Source organism: Thalassophryne amazonica, chromosome 17 (assembly GCF_902500255.1).
Source record: "Thalassophryne amazonica chromosome 17, fThaAma1.1, whole genome shotgun sequence".
In the NCBI taxonomy this organism is placed as follows: domain Eukaryota; kingdom Metazoa; phylum Chordata; class Actinopteri; order Batrachoidiformes; family Batrachoididae; genus Thalassophryne; species Thalassophryne amazonica.
The window spans coordinates 51,180,472-51,207,066 of record NC_047119.1 but is presented as its reverse complement, the minus strand read 5'-3'; the positions used below and the strand labels follow the sequence as shown (position 1 = coordinate 51,207,066).

At 38.5% G+C, this 26,595-nt stretch overlaps 1 protein-coding gene across 1 annotated transcript in view; it reads left to right on the top strand.

Moving 5' to 3' along the window:
* The window catches only part of LOC117530142 (voltage-dependent N-type calcium channel subunit alpha-1B-like), a 439,538-nt gene that overhangs the window by 306,458 nt on the left and 106,485 nt on the right, over positions 1-26,595 (top strand). The window contains 9 exon segments of the mRNA XM_034193105.1: positions 4,024-4,165; positions 7,767-7,896; positions 9,663-9,722; positions 10,830-10,856; positions 10,858-10,894; positions 10,897-10,936; positions 12,825-12,836; positions 15,608-15,628; positions 21,697-21,793. Coding sequence (XP_034048996.1) covers positions 4,024-4,165; positions 7,767-7,896; positions 9,663-9,722; positions 10,830-10,856; positions 10,858-10,894; positions 10,897-10,936; positions 12,825-12,836; positions 15,608-15,628; positions 21,697-21,793 — 566 coding nt within the window.

Here is a 26,595-nt window from a genome sequence, read left to right as displayed (position 1 = left end):
ATTTTGGGATGTGACTATTCACCGGGCAGGGTCAACACAATAATATTTGAGTATTACATTTGGTTTTGAGGAAATTCATAATACAGCAGGTGTTTAAATATTTCAGTAATACAAAGTGACAACAAGGTGAGTTATGGCCGAGCATTTTCATCCAGGAGCATTACCCACTAGGGGTTAAATGACAATAAATGTTTTGTGTTTCCTCACAATGGGATCCCGAATGACCAAACTTGTTTTTGATACATCAAAACGTTCATGAGATATGTCCTTAAATCCTATTTGGTAACTTTGCCAATAATTTTAATTGGTTGTGATGAATGAATGCATTGACAATTCAAACAGCCGTACTGGTAGACTTGTGAAGCTTGGTATGAAACTAAACTTTTAATTTAAACTAAGTTTGTGACTTGTGAAAACAAATTCAAGCTTTTTCAATAAATCCATTGTGGCATAAAATGTGATATGACCAGTGTTGTATAGTAATGAAGTAAAAATACTTCACTACTGTACTTAAGTACGTTTTGGGAGACTTTGTACTTTACTTGAGTTTTTTAATTCAGCTTACTTTCACTTTTACTTCACTACATTTCCGAAATTAATTGCACACACACGAAAAAAGTTGTGTTTTCACCCAGAGACAACTAGTGACTGCAACAAAGTCAGGCCGATTTGTCATGAGGCATGTCCGGTAGGCTTTTTTGCAGTTGTGCACTTGGGGGGTGTTTGTCAGGAAAATTATCATTTCTCTACATTGATTACAGACCTGCAGCGGGTCTGTAATCAACTTTTCCGCAGCGCGGCTTTGCTTTGAACCTTGAACCAATCGAAGCAGTGATTCACAGATCGAAGCATTGCTTTGATCTACGATTCGTGGATTGATTGTTTTATTTCACTTTATCCTAATTTTTCCCCGCTAAAACCCCGAAGAGCATATGTCTGTGAGTAATATTTAATATTTTTTTGTTAAACCGACCTGTTATGGTCTTCTGAAACAGTTGATAAATGTATTTTATAACTTAAAAATGGGACCGATGCTAACGTGTTAGCATGTCTGTGGCGTTTTCAATGTTAAAGTTAGCATTAAGCTGTTCGCATCAGCACGTTTGTGTTGATTTGTTTTCTGTATAATTAATGGCTCAGCGTTCGTTGTCGTAAAAGAGTCAAATTGTAATTTTTAAAATTTATTTTTATTCATATATTATAGCAACAACAATAATAGTCTACATAATAGACAATAATAGTCAATAACAACAGACTAATAATGTTACAATACAATTTTAGAGAAAGAGACAAAAAGAACCTAATGAAACAAAACACAACAGAAAAGATAAAACTATGTAACAATGAAAATAAATAAATAAATACATATAGAAATAAATAACTGTTTTCTGTGAACACCTAGTGAGTAGCCTACTCTCGTTTAGGTTTTGAAACCTTGTTTCTGAAGTGTTTTTGTGTGATGTGCACAATTTTCAGCATTTTGACTAATACTACCAGTCATTTACAAACCTAGATAAACTTTGTAATATAAAACAAAAAATCAGTCCGTTTTTGATTATTAACATTTACTTGTACTTTTACTTTCAATACTTGAGTACATTTAGTTGTACATTACTTGTCATACTTAAGTACAATAAATACTAGATACTTTAAGACTTTTACTTGAGTAGCATTTCAATCGGTGACTTGGACTTCTACCAAAGTCATTTTTTAATGGGTATCTGTACTTTTACATAAGTGTGATTTTCCGGTACTGGATATGACCAGTGTTGCCACAGTTACTTTGAAAAAGTAATCCAATTACTGATTACTGATTACTCCTTGAAAAAGTAACTTAGTTACTTTACTGATTACTCAATTGTAAAAGTAACTAAGTTAGATTACTAGTTACTTTTTTAGTTACTTTTCCCAGCTGCCGACAACAACCCTCTGCCACCTCAACATGACAATGATACCTGTTTTGCCAAAACTCACTTTATAGTCACCCTTTCTTGACTTCAATGAAAATAAATACTTGTTTTATAAAAAGTAAAATAAAGACGTCTTTCTTGACCTCATATTTAACTGTTGACAGCACTGTAACAGTAAAACCTGCAATTTCGAACCTACATTGTTTATAAATGTAACTATTAAATTCTAACATTTTTCTAACATTTAAATTCTCTCTAAACATTTTACTTGTCGAAATTATTATTATTTTAAGCAATATTAGTTGTAGTAAAAAACGGCTTCAAAATTGCACCTTTAATCTAGGGGTGTTGTGGGGGGGCACATCCTTGCCCCACGCCCCCATTCCATCTAGATTTGAGCACAAAGAATGGATAACATTTATTTATGCAGAAAACATGACCAGATTTACAGGTAAGAAAGTTTTATTGCGTTTTCACATCATGTGGTCCTCAGAAAGAGAGTTTAGGTGCATTTGAGTGGAAAATAGTGTTAGTTGTTGACGTGTTGCGGAGGATCAGCTGTTTTTAACGACCAGATACAGAGCGGCTCAGCTCACAATTCTAAATAAAGGAGGAAAAAAGTATAAAAATGTCTTTGTAAAGCTCAGTGCAGGTGTGCTGATCACCGCGCTTTAAGAGGTGAGGATGAGTCGAGCAGCTGCAAAAAAAACCGCGGATTAAATGCTCACAGCTCGCTTAAAGTGGGCAGTTCAGTCGAACCTCGACCCCCTGCCCACGGACCAAGTTTAAGGCTGTTATCGACCCACAATGAAAAATAATAGTAACGCACAGTGACATGGAGAAGTAACTTTAATCTGATTACTGATTTGGAAAGATTAACGCGTTAGATTACTCGTTACTAAAAAAGTGGTCAGATTAGAGTAACGTGTTACTAAGTAACGCGTTACTCTAATCTGACCACTTACTAAGTAACGCGTTACTGGCATCACTGGGTTGGATATGACTGATTTTGATATTCTAGGATGCATTGGACTCTCTGAAAATTGTGCATACAGTTCAAAAGTTGTAAACACACCTCCAAATTTGATCCACTGGTGGCACTAGGTGCTGGAGGAGCAGACATGACACTTAATGAAAGGAATGACAGATTTGCCCAGTAAGTTTTACAACATGGTTATAGTGTTGACATGAAACGTGTCAGAGGCACTGACCAGTGGAGTGTGTTTCTACATCCTTTGTTATGGGTCTATTGGTTCATGGGGATTTAAACAGAAATTATCTGATGGAAAGGCTTGCAGCATTAGATCTGTGATTTTGTGGAGAAAATTTATCAAGATTTTCTTGTTAGTGCAGCAGAATCCTGCAAATGGTGATAAAAGCATCAAATTCAGCAGAAATACTCCTCAGACAATCCTCCTTTGAAAAAACCGATTGGCCACTTGAATTTTCAGTTGGCGTTCAGGTAGGGGTCAATTGAAGAATTACACAGGAGTCAAAATTAAAAGATGCTCCAATCATATTGAAACCTATATCACATTACTTGCCTGATCATAAAGATTCCAAAAAGGTATGGTTTGAACGGTCTGTAACTGAATTCTATGGAGTTATGGGATAAAAACAGCAAGAATGGTGACAAAGGTCAGTGTCGGTTTGTACAGGGGTCAAAAGTTAAAGTTGCTCCAATTTTGGTAAAAAGTGATGCAAATTACTAGTTGAGTTAACACGGCTTTAAAAAGGAATAGTTTGGAACATGTATCATCCTTACTTATCACGTTACGGGGTAACATATGTCATATGTCATAGAATCCAATAGACGTAGACCTTGTTTGACCTTTACTTTGGAGGCCAAGTATTCAACACTGTCAACACTATTCCATTTAGTTGTAGTTTCACAATTTTTGTTTACATGATCACTTTTTGCTTATACCCCGCCAACAGCTCTCGATTTGAGTTGGAACACCAAATAAAGATGAAAGGATTCTTTACACTTTCTGTACTTTAATTAAAACGTCTCCTCACACAGACTGAGCGCCTGCCTCTGGATTGTACGTGATTACCTCGCTCGCTGTTGCTGATGTTTCAGTTTGTCCTTCTTTTCTGTTAATGAATCCAGTGAACAACATCGACTGTGACAGCTTCCGACTCAATGATGAGAAGAAAGTTCTGGAGGAGGAGGAAGAGGAGGAGGAAGCAGCTAATGGGCCCCGGCAGATCCTCCCCTACAGCTCCATGTTCATCTTCGGCCAAACCAATCCGTAAGTCACAACTCGGTGATGATTCAAGAAGAGTGATGTAGCATCAGATTATTTGGGAGTTTTGAATGAAGTGAAACATAAAGTTTGGTGTAGAGTTTTGGAAGTTATTTCAATCATTCACCTTGTTGAATCCAGATCACAAAATAAGTGATGAATGAGATCTTTATATTATTATTGTGCAATTTATTTTTTCAATTTCAATTTATTTCATTTATATAGCGCCAAATCACAACAGTGTTGCCTCAAAGCACTTCACACAGGTAAGGTCTAACCTTACCAACCCCCAGAGCAACAGTGGTAAGGAAAAACTCCCTCTGAGGAAGAAACCTCAAGCAGACCAGACTCAAAGGGGTGGCCCTCTGCTTGGGCCATGCTACAAACATAAATTACAGAACAATTCACAGAACAATTCACGGACGAATATGCAAGAAATGCTACTGGCGCACAGGACAGGAGGATCGCCAACACGAACACAAGTCCCATCTCTGGATGGAGCTGCACCTTAAACAGAGAAAAAACAGAATCAGGCATCAGAAACACAAAAAATACTGTATAATTTGCCAGCATTAATCAACAAGAAAAACAGAGACGTACTAAGGTGATCGCCGGCCACTAGCCCTAAACTTCACTAAAAGACCCAGAATTTAGGTAAAGTTGAGGCCGCAGCCCACTCCAATTACTAATAAATGAATTAAAAAAGTAAAAAGCGTAAAACAAAACTGTACCAGTATGCTAGCCATATGAAAGGGAAAATAAGTGCGTCTTAAGTCTGGACTTGAAAATCTCCACAGAATCTGACTGTTTTGTTGACGCAGGGAGATCATTCCACAGAACAGGGGCACGATAAGAGAAAGCTCTGTGACCCGCAGACTTCTTATTCACCTTAGGGACACAAAGTAGTCCTGCACCCTGAGAACGTAAAGCCTGGGCCGGTACGTAAGGTTTAATTAGGTCAGCTAGGTAGGGAGGTGCCAGTCCATGAATAATTTTATAGGTTAGTAGCAGAACCTTAAAATCTGATCTCACTGGGACAGGAAGCCAGTGAAGGGATTCCAAAATGGGTGTAATGTGGTCGAACTTTCTGCTTTATGTCAAAAGTCTGGCTGCAGCATTTTTAACCAATTGGAGACCCCTAATGCTAGATTGCGGTAAACCAGAAAATAGAACATTGCAGTAGTCCAATCTAGAAGAGATAAATGCATGGATCAGGGTCTCAGCATCAGCCATAGACAGGATGGGACGAATCTTCGCTATATTTCGCAGGTGGAAGAAAGCAGTCCTAGTAATATTTCTAATGTGGAGGCCAAAGGACAATGAAGGATCAAAATTACCCCAAGGTTCCTCACTTTGTCAGTGTGATGTATGACACACGAGCCTAGGCTGAGTGTTAACTGGTCAAATTGATGCCGCTGTCTCACTGGACCAAGAACCATCATTTCAGTCTTATCAGAGTTTAAAAGTAGGAAGTTTCTAGACATCCAACTTCTCACTGCTGCAAGGCAATCTTCTAAGGATTTTATGTGAATGAGATTACCAGCAGTTATCGGCATGTATAACTGAGTATCATCTGCATAGCAGTGAAAGGTAATCCCACAACGCCACAATATGTGCCCAAGGGGTGCTATATAAAGGGAGAAAAGCAGGGGGCCTAAGACCCCTGTGGAACCCCAAATTTCATGTCACTAAGGTTAGAGGTAGTGTTACTGTACAAAACACAGAACGACTGGTCAAGCATAACGTCAGCCATGCAAGGGCACTCCCAGTAATCCAAAAATGATTTTCCAGCCTATCAAGTGGAATATGATGATCCACTGTATCAAATGCAGCACTGAGATCTAACAGCTACAGAACCGTAGTGGTGTCCAAATCCATTGTAAGCAGAAGATCATTCACCACTTTAGTGAGAGCCGTCTCTGTGGAATGATATTTTCTAAAAGCAGACTGCAGTGGCTCAAAGAGATTATTCTCAGAAAGATAGTCTATGAGCTGCCGTGACACCACTTTTTCCAGAATTTTCGAGAAAAATGATAGATTTGATATCGGCCGATAGTTTGTCAATACACCAGGGTCAAGATTAGGTTTCTCATGTAATGGTTTAATCACTGCAGATTTGAAACATTTAGGAACAGATCCTGAAGTTAAAGAAAGATTAATAATTTCCAGCACAGTCGGTCCAAGAGTGGGCCACAGGTCCTTAAACAGTTTTGTTGGTATAGGATCAAATAAACAGGTTGTGCTTTTTGTTAACATTACGAGTTTTGTCAGCATGTCTAGTGAGATACTATCAAATTCTGTAAATCTAGGTAATACCTCAGTCATGGCGCCCACCTCAATAGCAGGGTGTAGTGGCTGGGTTAAGGCATGCCGGGATATGTTTAACCTGATGTCTTCTATTTTCTTCCCAAAGTAATCCAGGAAATCTTGTGCTGTAAAAGGAGAGCGAACTACAGGTGGTTGTCCATTCATAAGTGTTGCCACCGTGTCGAACAAGAACTTTGAGTTATGCTTATTTTTGTTGATCAAATCAGAGTAGTAAGTCCGCTTTGTAGCCAATAATGCATGCTTATAGTCTAAGATAGCATTGTGTGTTTTGTATTATATGGGTTCTTGTAGACCTGAGTGCCTCAGTGCCTCATTATTTTGGAACCATCTCCCTCAGCCACAGCTGCTCTATAGTGTATCCCCTGCAGGCGAGTCGTCTTTGGATATTTACACATGACTATAAGCAATACACCTAAAGTTTGAACTACCAGGAGAGGTTTATACGTATACGGAGCAACAAAACAAACGCAGGTTTTTCTACAAACAGTACGAAGAATGGTAATTGTCATTTTGAGTCTACTATGGAGATGCAGATTATAAATAGTGAGCTTTAAATCACAGAACATGTATTTGCACACAAACACAACCATGTATACTCATCAAAATTTACTGTGTGCTTTTTTTTGGGGGGGGGGGGGGGGGGGGGTGGCGTTGTTATCCTCGACCCAAGGGGGTTCCATGGTGTGATGACTTGGCGACACTTGGTACCACCATATGCTTCCTGCTTCCAAACCTGACTTAACAGAGGCAACATTTTTGCTCAGTTTTACAGGACACATTGTCTTGACACATTAACTAGCGTAGTATAGGCCTACAAAGCACTAGGAAAGCTAGGCCTTACCTGAACAATGTCAGCTTTGTCTTTTACTGGCTCATACTTTGGTGTTGATCACATGCTTGTCTGTTTGCAATTGCATTTTAATGCATTTTTGCAAATCCCAATTGCTGCAAGACACTGCCATGATGCCAATTTTTTTTTTTTTTTTTTAACTAGAAGTAGCAGTTGCAAGGTGCAGTCACAATATTGGCATCATAACTGAACTGGTTTAAAAGATGTAGAAAGCAAATAGATGGATTAAGTTATTTTCCAATTCATAGGTTCAGACGGAAAAGTCTTTATGTCATGGAAGACTTCTGCAACATTTATTCTTTGGACCTTTTAATGCTGTCATTTAAATATGCATCTTATAACACTGCTGTTATGCTAACATTAGCAGAGTATTAACTAACCGCACATGGTTGTGTATGTGTGCGTGTTGATGTTCGTCTGGTGTTCCAGTGTCCGTCGGCTCTGTCATTATGTGGTCAACTTGCGCTACTTTGAAATGTGCATCCTGATCGTCATTACCATGAGCAGCATCGCCCTGGCAGCCGAGGACCCTGTGCAGGCCAATGCGCCACGCAACAACGTAAGTCACGCTAACATCTAGACTTTGCAAACAAACACCTGGTTGTGGAAAACCATTGGACAGGCTGTCAGATTAACACAAATTGGTGATTCTCACACAAACAACTCTCACTGCAAGCAGCCCGAGTGAATTATTTGGAGTGACTGTGAACTCTGTGACTGTCTGTCATGTAAAGCATCACAGAATATTTTTGTATTTTTGGGTCAAGTGCTGCCTCCCTGATTAAGTCAGATTTAAAATTAAATCTACTAAGATACATGATTCTACAACATCTCTGCTTCATGCATTAGCCCATGTTGAGAGGTGAGGGTACATCACTTACGTTTTGGATTTTGAAAGACAAGCACATCTAATTAGTATTCCAGTCAGGGGCACAGAAGGAATGCGAACTGATAGTGTGCGTGCATTTCTGCTGCTTTATGCATGTACGTGCTTCCATGCATGTTCATGCAGTGTGTTTGTGCAAAGTCATTTTAGATGCATGAAACAAATTCTGCATATCTGGTGCATTCAGGCACCATGTCTTAGAGTGCACACACCACACTCGTACAGATTTTTAAACAACTGTGTTGAATGTATACAGTAAAACTCGCATATAACCAGTGAATTTTGTCCATTATAATCAAAATCTGTATGTATAAAACAGATCAAATCCGCTACAGGTATAAACTGGACAAAATCATTTATATGTATAAAACAGACAAAATCTGTTTTTTTTGTTTGTTTGTTTGTTTGTTTGTTTTAAGTGTGCTGCAGAGTGGTAAAATCCTAAAGCCTGATTTATGCTTCTGCAACTCTGTAACTCCATGGCCATACAATGATGTTGCCGTGTGCATGACCCTTTTAAAGTTCTCTGTTGCGTCTTGATGCAATTTGCCACAACAGCGGCTTTTTCTGGATTAATTTGTCCCTCAACAAGCTCCACTTCTTTATACAGTGAACCTCCAAACCAATGGTATGGTACGTATAATTTTCCTCCATGAGTTGCAGGTCAGTTGTGCGTCTTTTTCCGACTCTGTGTTGTACAGTTGGTCATATTTGCAGACTTTCTGCCAAATGTATGTGATTTATGATTGAAATGTAATTGGCAAGCACGCTGCAAAAATATTTAAAATATGATGAGAGAGGAAGGAGTGAAAACAAAAAAGTGACAAATCATAGCCCTTGCGGTCTCACTTGTTTAGCAGGTGGACGTCAAGCTCCAGGGAGGGTTCGCAGTCTGGCAGAGTGCTCTGATCTGAATCGGTTTGGTTCGTCACACCCAGAGATATGTGTGAAACTTAATACCATATTACAGGGTAGGCAACAAGCAGCATTTTGTTAAAAATCATTGGCCTTGAATTACGCCCTGCCTCGTTTAGGTGCCGGGTCTGAGCACAGTTTGAAAAATAATTGGCCGGTCTTTTAATGAAGGAAATATGGTCACTTTCCCTGAATCGGCGAGTGTCAGTGCTGCACTCATTCATGCCTCTGTTACTGGGCACGTCCAGACTGCTCTGTCCGCTCCATGTGAGGGGTTCTTAATGGGAATACATTACGATCGGACAGGACGTTTTGTCTGATGTGAGCGAAAGTCCATTATACAAAATCTGTTATGTACGGTGTTTATTACATGGAAAACTATATAAAAGCTTTGGGACTTTTGCCCAGTGAGTGCGAATATCCAGTTTATACAATGATGGTTTAGGCAAGTTTTACTGTAGTTCCTTTTTAAACCAAAGGTATCTGTCCTCTTGCATAATTTTATCTTGACTTTGTTTGTGCAGGTTCTGAAGTACCTTGACTATGTCTTCACTGGAGTTTTCACCTTTGAGATGGTGATTAAGGTGAGGAAACTGACAGACATTCCTTCTGTAGTTTTCTGAATATAAGATGATCCTGATTATAAGACATCCCTTTTTCAAGACGTTTTTGGAAAAAGCTTTCTGAAGACTCCCTGTTCTTTATATGAAGAAAATGCCTTTATTTGACATTATTGCCAGCAAAAAGAAAGTTTTATGGGCAAACCCTCATTTTTTTAAAAGCTTTTCTGACAACATTTTTATGATGATTTTTTTTTTGGGGGGGGGGGGCTTGCCATCTTCTAACATAACACAATCACACCATATTTCTTGGCTGCTTGAGAGTTGTTTGACTGTGCTGTATTTAACACCATCAACTTTAGTATCTTCTTAGTTGATGGTTGTTTTACGCAACTTTTGAGAAGCACTTTTTCCAGCAATCACTGTGTCTCTCTCTCATGCAGTGTTGTAAACTATGAGGAGCGACTTGAGAAATTTTGAACCTGATCCAGAAAAAAGTAACCCATGGTTCTCCATCTTTTGCATCCTGTGAAACATTTCTCAAGAATGTGTACAGTTTTGACTCAGTGGTGTAATGTTGAGAAATGTTGGTTTCTCAGAATGCAAAGATGGAAAACCATGCCTAGAAATACCAGGCTCAAAACTTCTCAATCCTCCCTCATATAGAGGAGCAGGTTGCTTCAGCCCAGGAACACACACATTTCATGGACAACTAAATGTTGACACTTCCCTGCCATAACCAAATTCTAAAACCTATATGGCTCGTTATATACCTCTGTGACATATGTAATGGAAGTCGATATGTGGACACACTGACATGGTCTATGAGAGACAGAACTGGAGCTTGCTGCAAACCATGCCACCTCTAAGAAAGAGTGGGAAAGCAGCAGCTCTTTTCCATTTAAAGCAACAGACACAGAAGTTGATAATGTTTTTAAGATCAGTCACAACAGTGTTCATGAGGCTATTTTTGTCTGCAAACTTTAATATGTGTTTGTAACACATCTGAAATTGTGTATAATGAGACATCTTTAAAAAGAAAAATGTGATCCAACTTAAGTACACCCAAGCCCTACTAAGAAATGCTATGGAACAACTTATTTTTTGTTTCTGATTATTTTCTGACTGTAGATGGGTGATTTGGGGCTGCTCCTTCACCCCGGGTTCCTATTTCCGTGATCTGTGGAACATTCTGGACTTATTGTGGTCAGTGGAGCCCTGGTAGCCTTCGCCTGCTCGTAAGTCACTTTTTCCCTTTATAACTGCAGTCAGATTTTTAAAATTGTGGTCTAAAAATAAAATATTTTAATGCTAATCACAATTTACAGTACACTAAAATGGGGTTTCCACTTTCTGGAATTGTAAACATCGATAAGCTATTTGACCATTTTGCTCAGAAAAGCGCCCCATCAACCTCCTCTAGAGTAGACGGAGTCACCACCTCGATACAAAACATCACAAATACACTATGATGCCACTTGACAAGACATTGTCATGATGCAGCTATGGCTTACAGGGCGCATTGAATTTGTGAATGGACAATGAATATGACAGCAGATGCTGCTACTGACTATAGCTGAAGAACTTCTACTGTCACATGATCTTGACCAAGTCTTGGTGGTTTGTAAGTCGTCAGTCTGTCAGCTTTGTGTTGTGTTCGTGGTATCCACATTTTTCTCCCTCATGTATCATCAGGAATACTCATGAGTAAGCAAAATGTCACAAAACCCATCAAGATGCATTAGTACATCGTTATAATGTTACAGTACACGTCAAGACTGCACATTTCAAAAAGTGTTTCAGCACATTATGGGACCTCCCAATTCATGATAACACATCATGCTGTGCAAAAGTGTGTGGCGCAGTGTTAATATTATGAAGGTGGAACACCCCACTTAGTGACTATTACCCAAACATGTTTGGCAAATTTGTCGTTGAGCCAGCTGCAAGCTAACAAGCCAAGCTACTAGCTTGCTAAACTCTTATTCTCCCTGGCTTATGCTAGTTTGCTAGATAGCTTGGTTGCAACCTGAATCCACTTAATCACTTGAAACTGACGTATTTGTACTGTCTGGGTTAAATCTGGGAGGGTCCACTGGCCCTAACCTCTTTATATATTTTGATGGTTATATTACAACCCCAAACTGATTTTAAAGTTCACAAATAAATGTAATCCTTTCAAATAGCTAACAAATCTGATCCAGTTTTGTTCAGTTTACAAAATAAAACATGATTCTGATGACATACACCATTAATCACCTTTAATTGTACTGTTGTCTATTAATCTGTTGAAAATCAACAAATAATGGTAATTCACCGTATTTGTTTTTAATTGTCACACTTTTGTAACATTATTTGACCTACTTTAGTGCAATATATAGCCTACCATAAATGTAAAAAACAACTTCAACATACTTTCCTTAATACTAGGACTAGTGGACCCTAGAACTAGTGGGACGTTCCCATTAAATCGGGAACAAATGTATTGTTTTATAGATTTTCTTTAATTTTAATTAGAGTCATTTGACCGAATGATGAAAAAGTAGCGATCCTTGCTTTACAGTTTAACACATGTTCTGTTAAATATTATGAAGGTGGAAACCCCCTTAAGTGATTATTACATGTGCATCTTAGGTGAATCTGTCGTTGAGCCAGCTACAAGCTAACAAGCCAAGCTACTAGCATTATCAACTCTTATTCTGCCTGTCTTATGCTAGTTTGCCAGCTAGCTTGGTTGCAACCTGAATAATCAAATTAATCACTTGCACCTGACATATTTTTACTGTTTGAGGAGCAAAATCAGAAACAAATGTAAAGTTTTATCATTTTTGTTGTTTCAGTTTGAGGTCATTTTATGAAAAAGTAGCCATCCTTGTAGAAACACAATATTTGACTAACACTTTAGCATGAAAATGATGCTTAGACCTCAAAACGTTTCTAACCAGCAGTAATTCCTGAAAACCTCTGCAGCTGCTCTGTTTTTCCTTCATTTCTTTGTGCTTTCTGTCAATCACTCAGATTTCCCTTTTCACAAACCATAGATTGACACATCTGTGTTTCTTTATCTGTTGCTGACTCTCTTTCGTCTTTCTTTCACTCTTTTTTTCTGGCTTGGATTGCTTTCAGGAGCCTAATGGGGTAATGTCTGCTCTCTATGCCTCTGTATGTCTTTTCTTTATCCATTTCATAGATGTGTTCTCGCTGAAGTTTTCCTCTCACAGCAACAGCTGTTTTGAACAAATTTATTTGCTCTTCTTATCAATGCAACCACACTCCCAGTCAAACGGGCAACATTTACTTTGTTTGTCTTTGATAAACATGTGTGGGTCATGTAAGTGCAGATACCTGTTTTCCATCGAGAGAAAAATCCCCGTGTGTGTCGTTACCTACAATAAATATAATGCCCTGCAGGAAATCCTGATGAATAACATTTATGCCAAAAATATACATTTTTCAAGGTTTAAGTATTTGTAAGAGTGACGCTTATTCATGCGAAGTGCTGCTGTTGATAAGGGGAAAAAAAGAAATGCAACAAATAAATTCAAACTCATTTGGAGCATTTATTGTTTTAATTAATGACACTTTTACGCAGAATTGCAGCCTTGTTACATTTTATTCTTTCTAATGCACAGTTTATGGGTATAATTAACATATCGTGCAAAGCAATCCGTTTGAACTATGCACAATGGAGGCCTGTGTTCTTTTATTTATTTAGTTTACAATTTATTATTTATTTTCACTGACTAAATGTATTAAATGGCACCTGGAATTTTAGGTGCAATGAAAGTCAAAAATTGTAGCGCGTGTTGAAGCATAAACATGTCTGTCTATCATTAAATAGGCATTAAATTGCAGATGTTCGTGCATTGCTGGAGTGTTAAGTCAAAAAATGCCAAGTGACTCCATTCATCAGCTGATTTTATCCTTTATTACTTGCTGTATAGCATATATCAACATATTTTTCTTTTTGAGTTGGATATTTTGTTCAGTAGAAATACAGTACTGAAACATGAAGCCAATGCAGAAGTGGCAAATCTCATAGTTCCTTGGCTCCGAAAGCGAGTTACTCCCCATAGCAGCCCATGTTAAAATGTCCAACTTTACAGCCTGATGCACAGGACTCAATCCAGTTGTGTTGACTGTTCTTTCTGAACATTTTATTACAAATATCTGAGATAATATGGCTTACTGTGCAGTATGTGTGTGTGTGTATATATATATATATATATATGTGTGTGTGTGTGTGTGTGTGTGTGTGTGTGTGTGTGTGTGTGTGTGTGTGTGTGTGGTGTATAAAATATATAAATACTATATATATATATAAATATATTTTATATTTTATATAAATATAAAAGCCAAGATGATGGGTTGCATAAGTAATCAGCCCCTTTGGTATAATACCTGTAAATAATCAGTTTAATTTCCAGTTTTCTTCAGACAAGTCAGGGGATGGATACATGAACATTTCCAAGTCACTGAATATGCCTTGAACTTTATTTACATCAGTTATGAAGAAATACAAACAGTATCGCACTCTATGTAAATCTGTGTGGAGTAGACAATTTTCAAAAACTGAGTGACTGTGCAAGAAGGAGAAGAGTGAGGAAAGCCACCAAGACACCCAGACAACCCAAAAGAAGTTACAGGCTTCTGTGGCTGTGATTGGAAAAATTGTGCAAAGTGCATATTTTGCATTTTGTATCCCCAGTTATACAGCTTCAGGATGAAGTGGTATCGAGGATGGTTTTACAAAAAAAAAAAGTTCAGCTACAATTTGCCAGAAGGTACATGAGAGATGCAAGCCTAGATTTAATGTTTTGGGGAAAGAAAACCCTCCTTTACAGGTATTATACCAAAGGGGCTGATTACTTATGCAACCCATCGTATTGGCTTTTGTATTTTTAATTAATTTATATCAAGTGGTAGAGATTTACGTTCAGTTGAGTCTAAGGAAGATAATTTTAGAAATTTTACTTTTTGTATTTGAAATGCCATAAACAAATTAAAATCTGTGAAATACCAAGGGGCTGAATACTTTTGCAAGCCATTGTATATATGTAGTTTTGAGAACTATATGGTGGCTGGGAAGTGCAAACCAAATTTACAAATTAAAGAAACAAAGTTACAAGTTATAAAAATCAAATAGTCACAAAAGTAATTTACAATTTGTAGAAATAAAATTACAAATGTAAAAATCACTTTTTATATAGTCACAACAAATGTACAAAGTGAGTGGACAAAATGACGTCACAGTGCAAATTCAAAAAGTTAGAATCTTGTTTTGTTTCCTCACTTTGTACATTTGTTTTGTGACTTTAACTTTGTTGCTTTACTTTGTAAATGTGGTTTTATTTTTACACATTTGTAATTTGTTTCCTCAGTATGTGCATAAACCTGTTTTGTGACTTTGTGATTTTGTTTCCTGAATTTAATGTGGTTTGCATTTCCCAGCTGCTGTTGAAATACTTAATCTTTCCTCCTTCACTGATAAAATATAAAGTTGCACCTATTTAAGTTCAGAAACTACGGAAGCTCTGAGCTGCCAAGTCCTTGTCCTTTTCTGTTTCTCTTTTTTTTTTTTTAGGCTTCACTTTTGCAGGAGAAACCTGATTTATTTGCACAAGAATAATTTTTAACATTTAATCTCTGTGTATTGACCTTTTTTTTTTCCTCTTCCTTTGGTCTTTGTTGGGGGTAATTAGTTTATGGACCTCAGTTTTGTCTCTTATCTTTTTTCTTTTGATGTGGTTTGATGTCATTGGTTAAAAGCTGCAATAATTTGACACCTGATGTATTATATAACTTTAAATGCTTATTTTGCAGATTTTCTTTGTGTTTTCTGTTTGATCTGTTTATGTGGGGGCTCTGTTTTTGTATGGTGTTTCCTCATCATTGCTTTTTCTCATCAGATCGCAACAAAGTGTGGCCAGGTGCGAAACTCCCCTAAATTTGCTTATTGATCCCCTTGTCCATGTTCTCCCATATGTGAAACACATATCTTTACCAAGTGAATTTTGCTTCTTTCCATCCCAAGATTCTTGGGATACTATATAACTTCCCTCCCCACATCTTCTCAGTAAAGTCCTTTTGTCCCAATATTGGGACATCAAGAAAAAACTACAATATTGGGAACTCAAAACTACAGCTTTCAGAAGTCGGCAGAGTTCAAATATGGATGAAAAGACTGAATTTATTTCCTCAAACTTGGTTATTGAACATCTTGAGAAATTGCTGATTTTTTTCTTTCTCTTTGGTGAACATCTGCTCATCATGACTGAAGGGGGCTGATTTGGTCAAAGTGCTTAGAAATTATAGGCAGCAGGTTGATTCGCCTGCGCTGCCCTCAACCATCATCGATCAGTCTTTGCGCAGTAAAATCAATAAAGAATTACACCGTTTCACCTGAATTCACCTTGACACATTATTTCTTTTAAAGCCAGGTTCTATAAAATGCAGTGAGTGAATGAATACATAGATGGATAAATATATCCATCACCTGCCATTTGTAAACAACTCAAAAACAGTAAGTGCAATCATCTCATCTCCAAATGAAACTGCGTAAAAATTGGGATTGATGCACCAGATCGAGCCAAAAAAACAACTTTGTGTTGCTTGTGTAATATCCCATAAACCTGTCTGCCACCTGCTGGATGGTTGGTGTATGTTTGATTGATGATGGAAGTTAGGAGCAGGTGGAGTTTTGAAGCATTTTGAAGCTACATGTACCTTAAAATGGTCATGTTCTTTCATTTCCAAAGCCTAGGTCTGGCCAGGTCTAGGCCTGGGACTGCTGTCTTTATTTTTTTGTTGTTGCTTGTCTTTATTTGACATAAGAACCAAAATATAAAAAGTCGGATCTTGATTTTAACATTTTAAAGTTCACTCCTTACCAGTCTCTTATCGTTTGCCATGTATCATCCGTGAAAGAACAAATCTTCAGAGATCTTCCTGTCACACGTCTTCACCAAGAAACATTTCATTAACATTTGCATAATGTTGTAAGAGGTGCTATGAATGAAATGCTCCCACTAGATGTCGCACCAGCATCTCGGGACCAAAACACCAGCTTCCTTCTTCAGCCACACCTCACCAAACTTAATTTCTCCTCCACATCAAGGAGAAGGAATGTCAATTACAGTGTTGTTGGTCAGATGCCTTATCTTGGAACCAACCTCCAGTGCTGAAAAATGAAGCCAACACAGAAGCAGCAAATCTTGCAGTTCATTTAATGACTGCTGAAGGGTTGCCCCACAGGTCCATGGCAACCGAAGGGGGTTAATAACTCATTAGTTTAAGATATTTTAAGCCATAAAGTTATGACTAATTACCGGGGCATGGTCGTTATGAGTGATAGCTGCATGCTGGCAATCCAAGCCCAGGAATCTGCTAGCAGTGACCACTAGCTACTGTAGACTTGACTGTGTGTCCTTTCTGAGCATTTTATTATGAGTATCTGAGATAATATCTGTGTGGTTAATTGCACTAACTGACCATCTAAGAAGCCTGTGCTCCAGTATTTCCACTGAGTGAAATTTTAGCATGTCATTTGTATCTTAGCACTGTTGGCACGAATTAGCAGGTACTGAGAGCTTGGTGTGGTGATATCCACTGTTACTTAACAGTCACTGAAGTTGCATGCTGGTCATAATTTGTAATACTGGCATCTAAGCCACCTGTTATGAAGATTACTACCCGTTCTTGACGTTGTTGCCCTTTTTGTGGGTTAGCTAGGAGTTAGGTGCCAAAAATGGTGACACTTGGAAGTGTCCCAATTGAGCTTTAAACCAACTCCTCAGAAAACCAACATCAGGGTGGATTTGTCCAGGATATATACAGTCTATCCTCTGAGTGTGGGCTGTTAGGGGTAGGAATTTTTGGAAAGTCAATACTGTACACCATCTTGAAAGCACAGATCTACATGGGTGGTCTCTTTACACATGTGGGGAGGAGCAGCTGTTTTGCACATGGACTTTCTTCTTTATTTGTACATGTGGCTGTTCCTGCGACATAAACAAAAAACAGAAAAGATCAGATTAAAACACACACAGAGGGAATGTTGCTTCAGTCTCTGTGCAGGATATCATTGCACCAATACATCTTTATGTAAAACACAATTGGCAGCTGCTATGTTAATGTTTAAAATGTTATTTATAGCACCTTTAACAATAAAGCAAGCGAAACGCTGCGGGTGAAAGCGTAACGTTCTTGGTGGAGGTAATGAAAAGTGAAATTGAGCACCTGTAGGCACTTTCTTTGTGCAAAAAGAAAACAGTATACAAATAATGAATATTTATGAGTGCAATGGTTAGAATTTTTCATGAGGTAAAATATTTTGCCTCATTGAAAGGAACATTCCATCTTTCACCGAATGAAATATTCTTTCCATTGCATGAATGAAAAGAAATCATTAATTATTTGTTTTATATAATGCCTAACAATCCTGACGATGTAGTCTGTACCTTATGTCATGTATTAACTTCTTCGTGTACAGAACGTTGCCTGCTTTCCTCAGTGCAGCAAAAAATCATGACAGAAATTTGTAGAGCTCTTAACCCTCTGGGGCCGACGCCATCGTATATGATGGCTAAGACCAAGCTTTACTAAATTATAAATAACTTTTGAATGATATGAGATAGAAACTTTTTTGTAAACCTTTATTACACTTATAAAACGCAACAAAAACATATATATTCTGAAAGCACAGGTTGTCCTGAAAAAAACAGACATAAAACTTGATTGTGGGAAGCAGGGAGAGCTATTAACAGCAATAATAAAACATTTATGCCAGGCGAGTGAACTGTCCAAAAAATGCTCTCGGACCCCAGAGGGTTAATCTAACAGTGCTTGTACTTCAGGTAGAGACGTCCCAGCAAATACTGCAAGTGCCTCCAGATGGCTTACGGCATACTTTTTTGAATGAATTTATTCGACACACACAGACCAAAAATAACAAAGTAAACTCGCAAAGAAAACAATCGACCAACACGCCCATGTCCCCGTAGGCAAAAGCAAAAGCTTATAAACACCCACCCCTTTAACCAGAAAAGTAAAAATGTATACATATGTATATAAAAATATACATATACCCATGATAACGAATACAAAATATAAATGAATTACTGAACTAAAATTTCAAAACACAAACATGCAAACAGCAGTGCACCAAAAACAAAACAAAATCGATAAACCTAATTCATCACATCATAACAAGTAATTTTTTTGTGTTCCATGAATGAGCACTGTTAATAAAACAAACCCCGCCATGTTTGTTTTTAAGCTAAGCATTGTCACGCACAGTGGTGGCGCTGTGCAATGGTATAAAACATATAGAACCAAAATTGCACAGTAAAGGGAACCAAATTTGCATGGTCAATGAAACACAATGGCCAATGGGATAAATGATCCATATCACATGACATACAAACCACTAATCAAATGTTAAGGATCTCTTTAGGCATTATATGAAAAAGAATTGTTCATCCCATTTTGCAGTGTACAAAGTGTTTCTGATTAGACATAGTGCTTGCGGCCCCCAGTGGAAATGCTCCTTGGTGAAAGAATGGGAGGGAACCAGGGTCATGATGACTGAGAATGACCTCACGCGTCATGTGGCTGAACATGTAACGCAATCTGTGATGCTTTATGATCAAAACAAAACAGCCCTTGGCACTTCTGAAAGCTATTGTGGGACGGGTTTTTTTTTTTTTTTTTTTTACCGTAAATGTGTTGAGGTCCTTGAGTCGTGAGGACTGGCAAAGACTTTACAGTGCATGCCTGCATAACAAAGTCATCTGAGCATGAAAGTTGCATGTCATCTTGTTGGAATTAGTCTTCCATTGAAATGGGAAAGGACCCTGAGTCTAAAATATTTGAAACCACACTTCTTTCCTTCTTATGTCTTGTTTATTTCTGCTCTTTAATTTCATTACAACAACTCTTGTGATGGGGAGGTGCTTTATTTGTTTTGAAGAGGTCATGTTGGACATCACATGCAGTTGTTGGCAAATCATACATTGTTTATGTTTCTAATTTTATTCAAGAATATTTCAGTGGTGGGCACAGCTAAATAAAAAACTGGCTTCAGTAACCACTTATCCTTGAATTGAAAAGTTCACTGTGATAAGGCTAAACCAGCAAACAACTAAAACATTTAGCTGAAGCTCCTGTTAACAACTAACTGAAAAGTTAACTCTGATAATGCTAAACCGATAAACACAAGAATATTTAGCTGAAGCTACTGCTAACCTCTAGTTGAAAAGCCAGCTGTGATAATGATAAACTGATTAACCACTAGAACATTTAGCTGAAGGTACAACTAACAGCTGAATGAAAATTAATTGTGATAAAGCTAAACTGATAAACTGGTAAAACATTTAGCTTAAGCTGCTATTATCTGAAAAGCTAAATGTGATAACGCAACTGATAAACCACTAAAACATTTATCTGAAGGCATTGCTAATTGCTAACTTTTATTACATCAATTAAACTTTGTTTTTCTCTAAACAGTTTTAACCCGTTTATGCCCAGATTTTTTTTTTTTTTTAATAAGTGGAAAAAAGTTGCATTAGTACCTTTGAGACTTTTTATTGTGAGTAGAAAATGACAGTGATACACTTTGGCAACAATTGTTGCCAGTGGGGCAAAACGGGTTAATGTTGAAGTAAAAACATGGAGGTTCAAAAAAGATTTAGCCACCAAAATCACAAGACAAACATAAATAATTCAAAGAACAAATGAAATAAGAAAAATGTGCATTCAACATAGTTTATTCACAGTGCAGAAAGTGTTACATGAATAAGAATGATTAAGAAATGTATGGACTTCTCACCTTCTTTATATTATTATGTTGTTTGATTTCCTGTTTTCTGTTTCTTCAGCTTTGTAAAACTTTGCAAAACCTTGTAACTGTTAGAATGGCCTAAGCAGTGGGTCACCCCTGTGAGTCTGGTCTGCTTGAGGTTTCTACCTCAGTATCATCACAGGGAGTTTTCCTTACCACTGTCACCTGTGTGCTTGTTCTAGGGATTGGTAAGGTTAGACTTTTATTTGTGTAAAGTACCTTGAGGCAGCTTTGGTGTGATTTGGCGCTGTATATACTAAATAAATTGAATTAAAGTGAAATTAAGAAATTAAAATACACATACAAAATAATTTTTAATAACAATGTTTACTATGGCTTGACTTTCTACTCCTCAATCTCCTCGCTGTGATGCTTGTTGTCTTTGAGCAATGTGACAATTTCACTTGTTGGATTAGTGCATAAACCTCATCATGAGTATGATTTTAGGGTTTATAAACTGTTTTTTGACTGTTAAGCATTATTTCTTTATTTTAATCTGATCTGAATTAAATTTAGTGGAACTAAATTTAGTGGTAGCTAATTGGTCTGCTAATGGTTTTTAAAGTTAGCTGAAAAACAAATTCACTAAAAAGTTAGCTTCGCTTATTAGCGGTTAGCTGATTAGCTGAACTGTGGCTACCACTGGAGGATTTATATAATGTGTATTCAGATCGATCTCATCCACAACAGCTGTGACACTTTTAATCGCTCTAAAGAAAAGTCACGCCATTTCATCTAAATATTGTCAAAGCGACAATATTTATGCCTGAAGTGTAGTACAGGGATAGAACCACCGTGCATGAGTTAGTATGACAGTTTTATCTACACTTAGTTTTTGGTTACTTTCCACCTCTGCACAATGGAATGATGCTGAATGTTTCAGAATAACATCACATGCATGGACAATACTAACAAAGTATAAACAGGTATATTTCCTTGTGTATATTGTATACCTGATGTTGAATAAGGTCTAGACCTTACTCGTGTTCAATGCTTTGAGATGACTGACATTGTGATTTGGTGCGACACAAATATACTGATCAGCAGGTTTATGAGATTATTGAACTGTGGCCATGTGTGGACCTCACTAGCTATGCATTATTAAGTTTGTGGATGACGTTGTCTGCATTGATCTAATTGTATTTTCAATCTGCACAGAGGAACTAAAGGCAAGGACATCAACACCATCAAGTCCCTGAGGGTTCTCAGAGTCCTACGTCCCCTCAAGACCATCAAAAGACTCCCCAAACTGAAGGTAGAGTACTCCAGTCATACCTCTTTCCTACCTAGATATTGCTTTCTTCAGACTGTGACCTCCCAGCGTGGTTTAGGAGGCTGTGGAGTCCGGTATGGAGCAGGCATGACAGTCTACATCTGGTCTATGGCCACGGTACTCCGCTGGAAAAATGGTTAGGAGATGCGCTTGCCTGAGAGAGAGATTTTATTTTGGGGTTTTGTTCACAAGTGAGTGCATAATGGAGCTGGAGGTTGATCATATTGAGGTGACATGAGCAGTAATGTCGGCATTGCTTCAAGGCACTATGGTGAAGAGGGATAAAGTTTTAGGATGCTTCATTCGCTGTCTCACTTATATTCATAAACTGATTAGTGGTCCAGAGAAAGTGACCAAAATAACACCCTGATGAAAAATAAAACTTATATAACGTCTGAGTCAGTTATTTATAAGAATAAATAAATAAAACAGTTTCTTTTATTTACTGTCAAGAAGGTTCCAACTTTGCTCGCAGTTTAGTCCCAAATACAGCTACTTATATATTGTTATCTTGAATAGCAAATATTTTGAAAATAATAAACTGCAATATGGCAAATGTGTTTTTCTTGACTGGAACAATTAAGTGTGGGATAAGAAAAACCTTCTGGTCTTTAGTTGGTGTACTAGTTACATATCGAGGATAACTTATCTATTGGGGAAACCTTACTATTTTTAATTAGCTAATATAATTATATAATTTTGGCTAGCTAACAGTGGTTAGCTAAACTGTGACTTTAGGCAAAAGTTGAATTTAAAAACTGGTGTGTATGTGTGTGTGATATATATATATATATATATATATATATATATATATATATATATATATATATATATATATACGAGGGCTGTCAATAAAGTATAGGTCCTTTTTATTTTTTTCAAAAACTATATGGATTTCATTCATATGTTTTTACGTCAGACATGCTTGAACCTCGTGCGCATGCGTGAGTTTTTCCACGCCTGTCGGTGACGTCATTCGCCTGTGAGCACTCCTTGTAGGAGGAGTCGTCCAGCCCCTCGTCGGAATTCCTTTGTCTGAGAAGTTGCTGAGAGACTGGCGCGTTGTTTGATCAAAAATTTTTCTAAACCTGTGAGACACATCGAAGTGGACACGGTTCGAAAAATTAAGCTGGTTTTCAGTGAAAATTTTAATGGCTGATGAGAGATTTTGAGGTGATTCTGTCGCTTTAAGGACTTCCCACAGTGCGAGACGTCGTGCAGCGCTCTCAGGCGGCGTCATCAGCCTGTTTCAAGCTGAAAACCTCCACATTTCAGGCTGTATTGATCCAGGACGTCGTGAGAGAACAGAGAAGTTTCAGAAGAAGTCGGTTTCAGCATTTTATCCGGATATTCCACTGTTAAAGGAGATTTTTTTTAATGAAAGACGTGCGGATGGGTCTGCGCGTCGGGACGCAGCCGCTGCGACGCTCCGCCACAGGAAAAACACCTCTGTTGGAAGCCTTAAGGACAAGTTGGAACATGTCCTGCTGTTAAACAATTTCTCATATACTCACTCCACTGAAAGCCATCAAAAGCCACCTGGATTTTACAAATGGTTATCAACACAGGGGTTTTTTTCCTGTGCCGCCGCACAGGAAAAGGATTATTTTTTAGCACTGTTGTCGTGCGTTACCTGTGCTGCTCCACAGCCTGTCCAGTGGATTTTTATTTTATTTTTTAGCACTGTTGTCGTGTGTTACGTGTGCTGCTCCACAGCCTGTTCAGTGGATTTTTACCTGTGCTGCTCCACAGCCTGTCCAGTGGATTTTGATTTTTATTTTATTTTTTTAGCACTGTTGTCGTGCGTTACCTGTGCTGCTCCACAGCCTGTCCAGTGGATTTTTATTTTATTTTTTAGCACTGTTGTCGTGCGTTACCTGTGCTGCTCCACAGCCTGTCCAGTGGATTTTGATTTTATTTTTTACCACTGTTGTCGTGCGTTACCTGTGCTGCTCCACAGCCTGTCCAGTGGATTTTTATTTAGCGCTGTTGTCGTGCGTTACCTGTGCTGCTCCACAGCCTGTCCAGTGGATTTTGATTTTGATTTTATTTTTTTTGGCGCTGTTGTCGTGCGTTACCTGTGCTGCTCCACAGCCTGTCCAGTGGATTTTTATTTAGCGCTGTTGTCGTGCGTTACCTGTGCTGCTCCACAGCCTGTCCAGTGGATTTTTATTTAGCGCTGTTGTCGTGCGTTGCCTGTGCTGCTCCACAGCCTGTCCAGTGGATTTTTATTTTTATTTTATTTTATTTTTTAGCACTGTTGTTGTGCGTTACCTGTGCTGCTCCACAGCCTGTCTAGTGGATTTTTATTTTGTTTTAGCACTGTTGTCGTGCGTTACCTGTGCTGCTCCACAGCCTGTCCAGTGGATTTTGATTTTTATTTTATTTTTTTTAGCACTGTTGTCGTGCGTTACCTGTGCTGCTCCACAGCCTGTCCAGTGGATTTTTATTTAGCACTGTTGTCGTGCGTTACCTGTGCTGCTCCACAGCCTGTCTAGTGGATTTTTATTTTGTTTTAGCACTGTTGTCGTGCGTTGCCTGTGCTGCTCCACAGCCTGTCCAGTGGATTTTTATTTTTATTTTATTTTATTTTTTAGCACTGTTGTTGTGCGTTACCTGTGCTGCTCCACAGCCTGTCTAGTGGATTTTTATTTTATTTTAGCACTGTTGTCGTGCGTTACCTGTGCTGCTCCACAGCCTGTCTAGTGTCGGATTCCCTGTTTGGGAATCCGCTAGCTTAGCGTAGCTACTAGCTCTTAGCCGTTTTAGCATGGCGGCTTCTCCTGTCTCTCCCGTACTTTTCTGCTCTGGGTGTGAAATGTTTAGTTATTCCTCGGCCTCTTTTAGCAGTAACGGTACTTGTAATAAGTGCAGCTTATTCGTAGCTTTGGAGGCCAGGCTGGGCGAATTGGAGGCTCGGCTCCGCACCGTGGAAAATTCTACAGCTAGCCAGGCCCCTGTAGTCGGTGCGGACCAAGGTAGCTTAGCCGCCGTTAGTTCCCCCCTGGCAGACCCCGTGCAGTCGGGAAGGCAGGCTGACTGGGTGACTGTGAGGAGGAAGCGTAGCCCTAAACAGAAGCCCCGTGTACACGTCAACCCGTTCACATCTCTAACCGTTTTTCCCCACTCGACGATACACTCGCCGAGGATCAAACTCTGGTTATTGGCGACTCTGTTTTGAGAAATGTGAAGTTAGCGACACCAGCAACCATTGTCAATTGTCTTCCGGGGGCCAGAGCAGGCGACATCGAAGGACATTTGAAATTGCTGGCTAAGGCTAAGCGTAAATTTGGTAAGATTGTAATTCACGTCGGCAGTAATGACACTCGGTTACGCCAATCGGAGGTCACTAAAATTAACATTGAATCGATGTGTAACTTTGCAAAAACAATGTCGGACTCTGTTGTTTTCTCTGGGCCCCTCCCCAATCAGATCGGGAGTGACATGTTTAGCCGCATGTTCTCCTTGAATTGCTGGCTGTCTGAGTGGTGTCCAAAAAATGAGGTGGGCTTCATTGATAATTGGCAAAGCTTCTGGGGAAAACCTGGTCTTGTTAGGAGAGACGGCATCCATCCCACTTTAGAGGGAGCAGCTCTCATTTCTAGAAATCTGGCCAATTTTTTGGGATCCTCCAAACTGTGACTGTCTAGCGTTGGGACCAGGAGGCAGAGCTGTGGTCTTATACACCTCTCTGCAGCTTCTCTCCCCCTGCCATCCCCTTATTACCCCATCCCCGTAGAGACGGTGCCTGCTCCCAGACCACCAATAACTAGCAAAAATCTATTTAAGCATAAAAATTCAAAAAGAAAAAATAATATAGCACCTTCAATTGCACCACAGACTAAAACAGTTAAATGTGGTCTATTAAACATTAGGTCTCTTTCTTCTAAGTCCCTGTTGGTAAATGATATAATAATTGATCAACGTATTGATTTATTCTGCCTAACAGAAACTTGGTTACAGCAGGATGAATATGTTAGTTTAAATGAGTCAACACCCCCGAGTCACACTAACTGTCAGAATGCTCGTAGCACGGGCCGAGGCGGAGGATTAGCAGCAATCTTCCATTCCATCTTATTAATTAATCAAAAACCTAGACAGAGCTTTAATTCATTTGAAAGCTTGTCTCTTAGTCTTGTCCATCCAAATTGGAAGTCCCAAAAACCAGTTTTATTTGTTATTATCTATCGTCCACCTGGTCGTTACTGTGAGTTTCTCTGTGAATTTTCAGACCTTTTGTCTGACTTAGTGCTTAGCTCAGATAAGATAATTATAGTGGGCGATTTTAACATCCACACAGATGCTGAGAATGACAGCCTCAACACTGCATTTAATCTATTATTAGACTCTATCGGCTTTGCTCAAAAAGTAAATGAGTCCACCCACCACTTTAATCATATTTTAGATCTTGTTCTGACTTATGGTATGGAAATAGAAGACTTAACAGTATTCCCTGAAAACTCCCTTTTGTCTGATCATTTTTTAATAACATTTACATTTACCCTGATGGACTACCCTGCAGTGGGGAATAAGTTTCATTACACTAGAAGTCTTTCAGAAAGCGCTGTAACTAGGTTTAAGGATATGATTCCTTCTTTATGTTCTCTAATGTCATATACCAACACAGAGCAGAGTAGCTACCTAAACTCTGTAAGGGAGTTAGAGTATCTTGTCAATAGTTTTACATCCTCATTGAAGACAACTTTGGATGCTGTAGCTCCTCTGAAAAAGAGAGCTTTAAATCAGAAGTGTCTGACTCCGTGGTATAACTCACAAACTCGTAG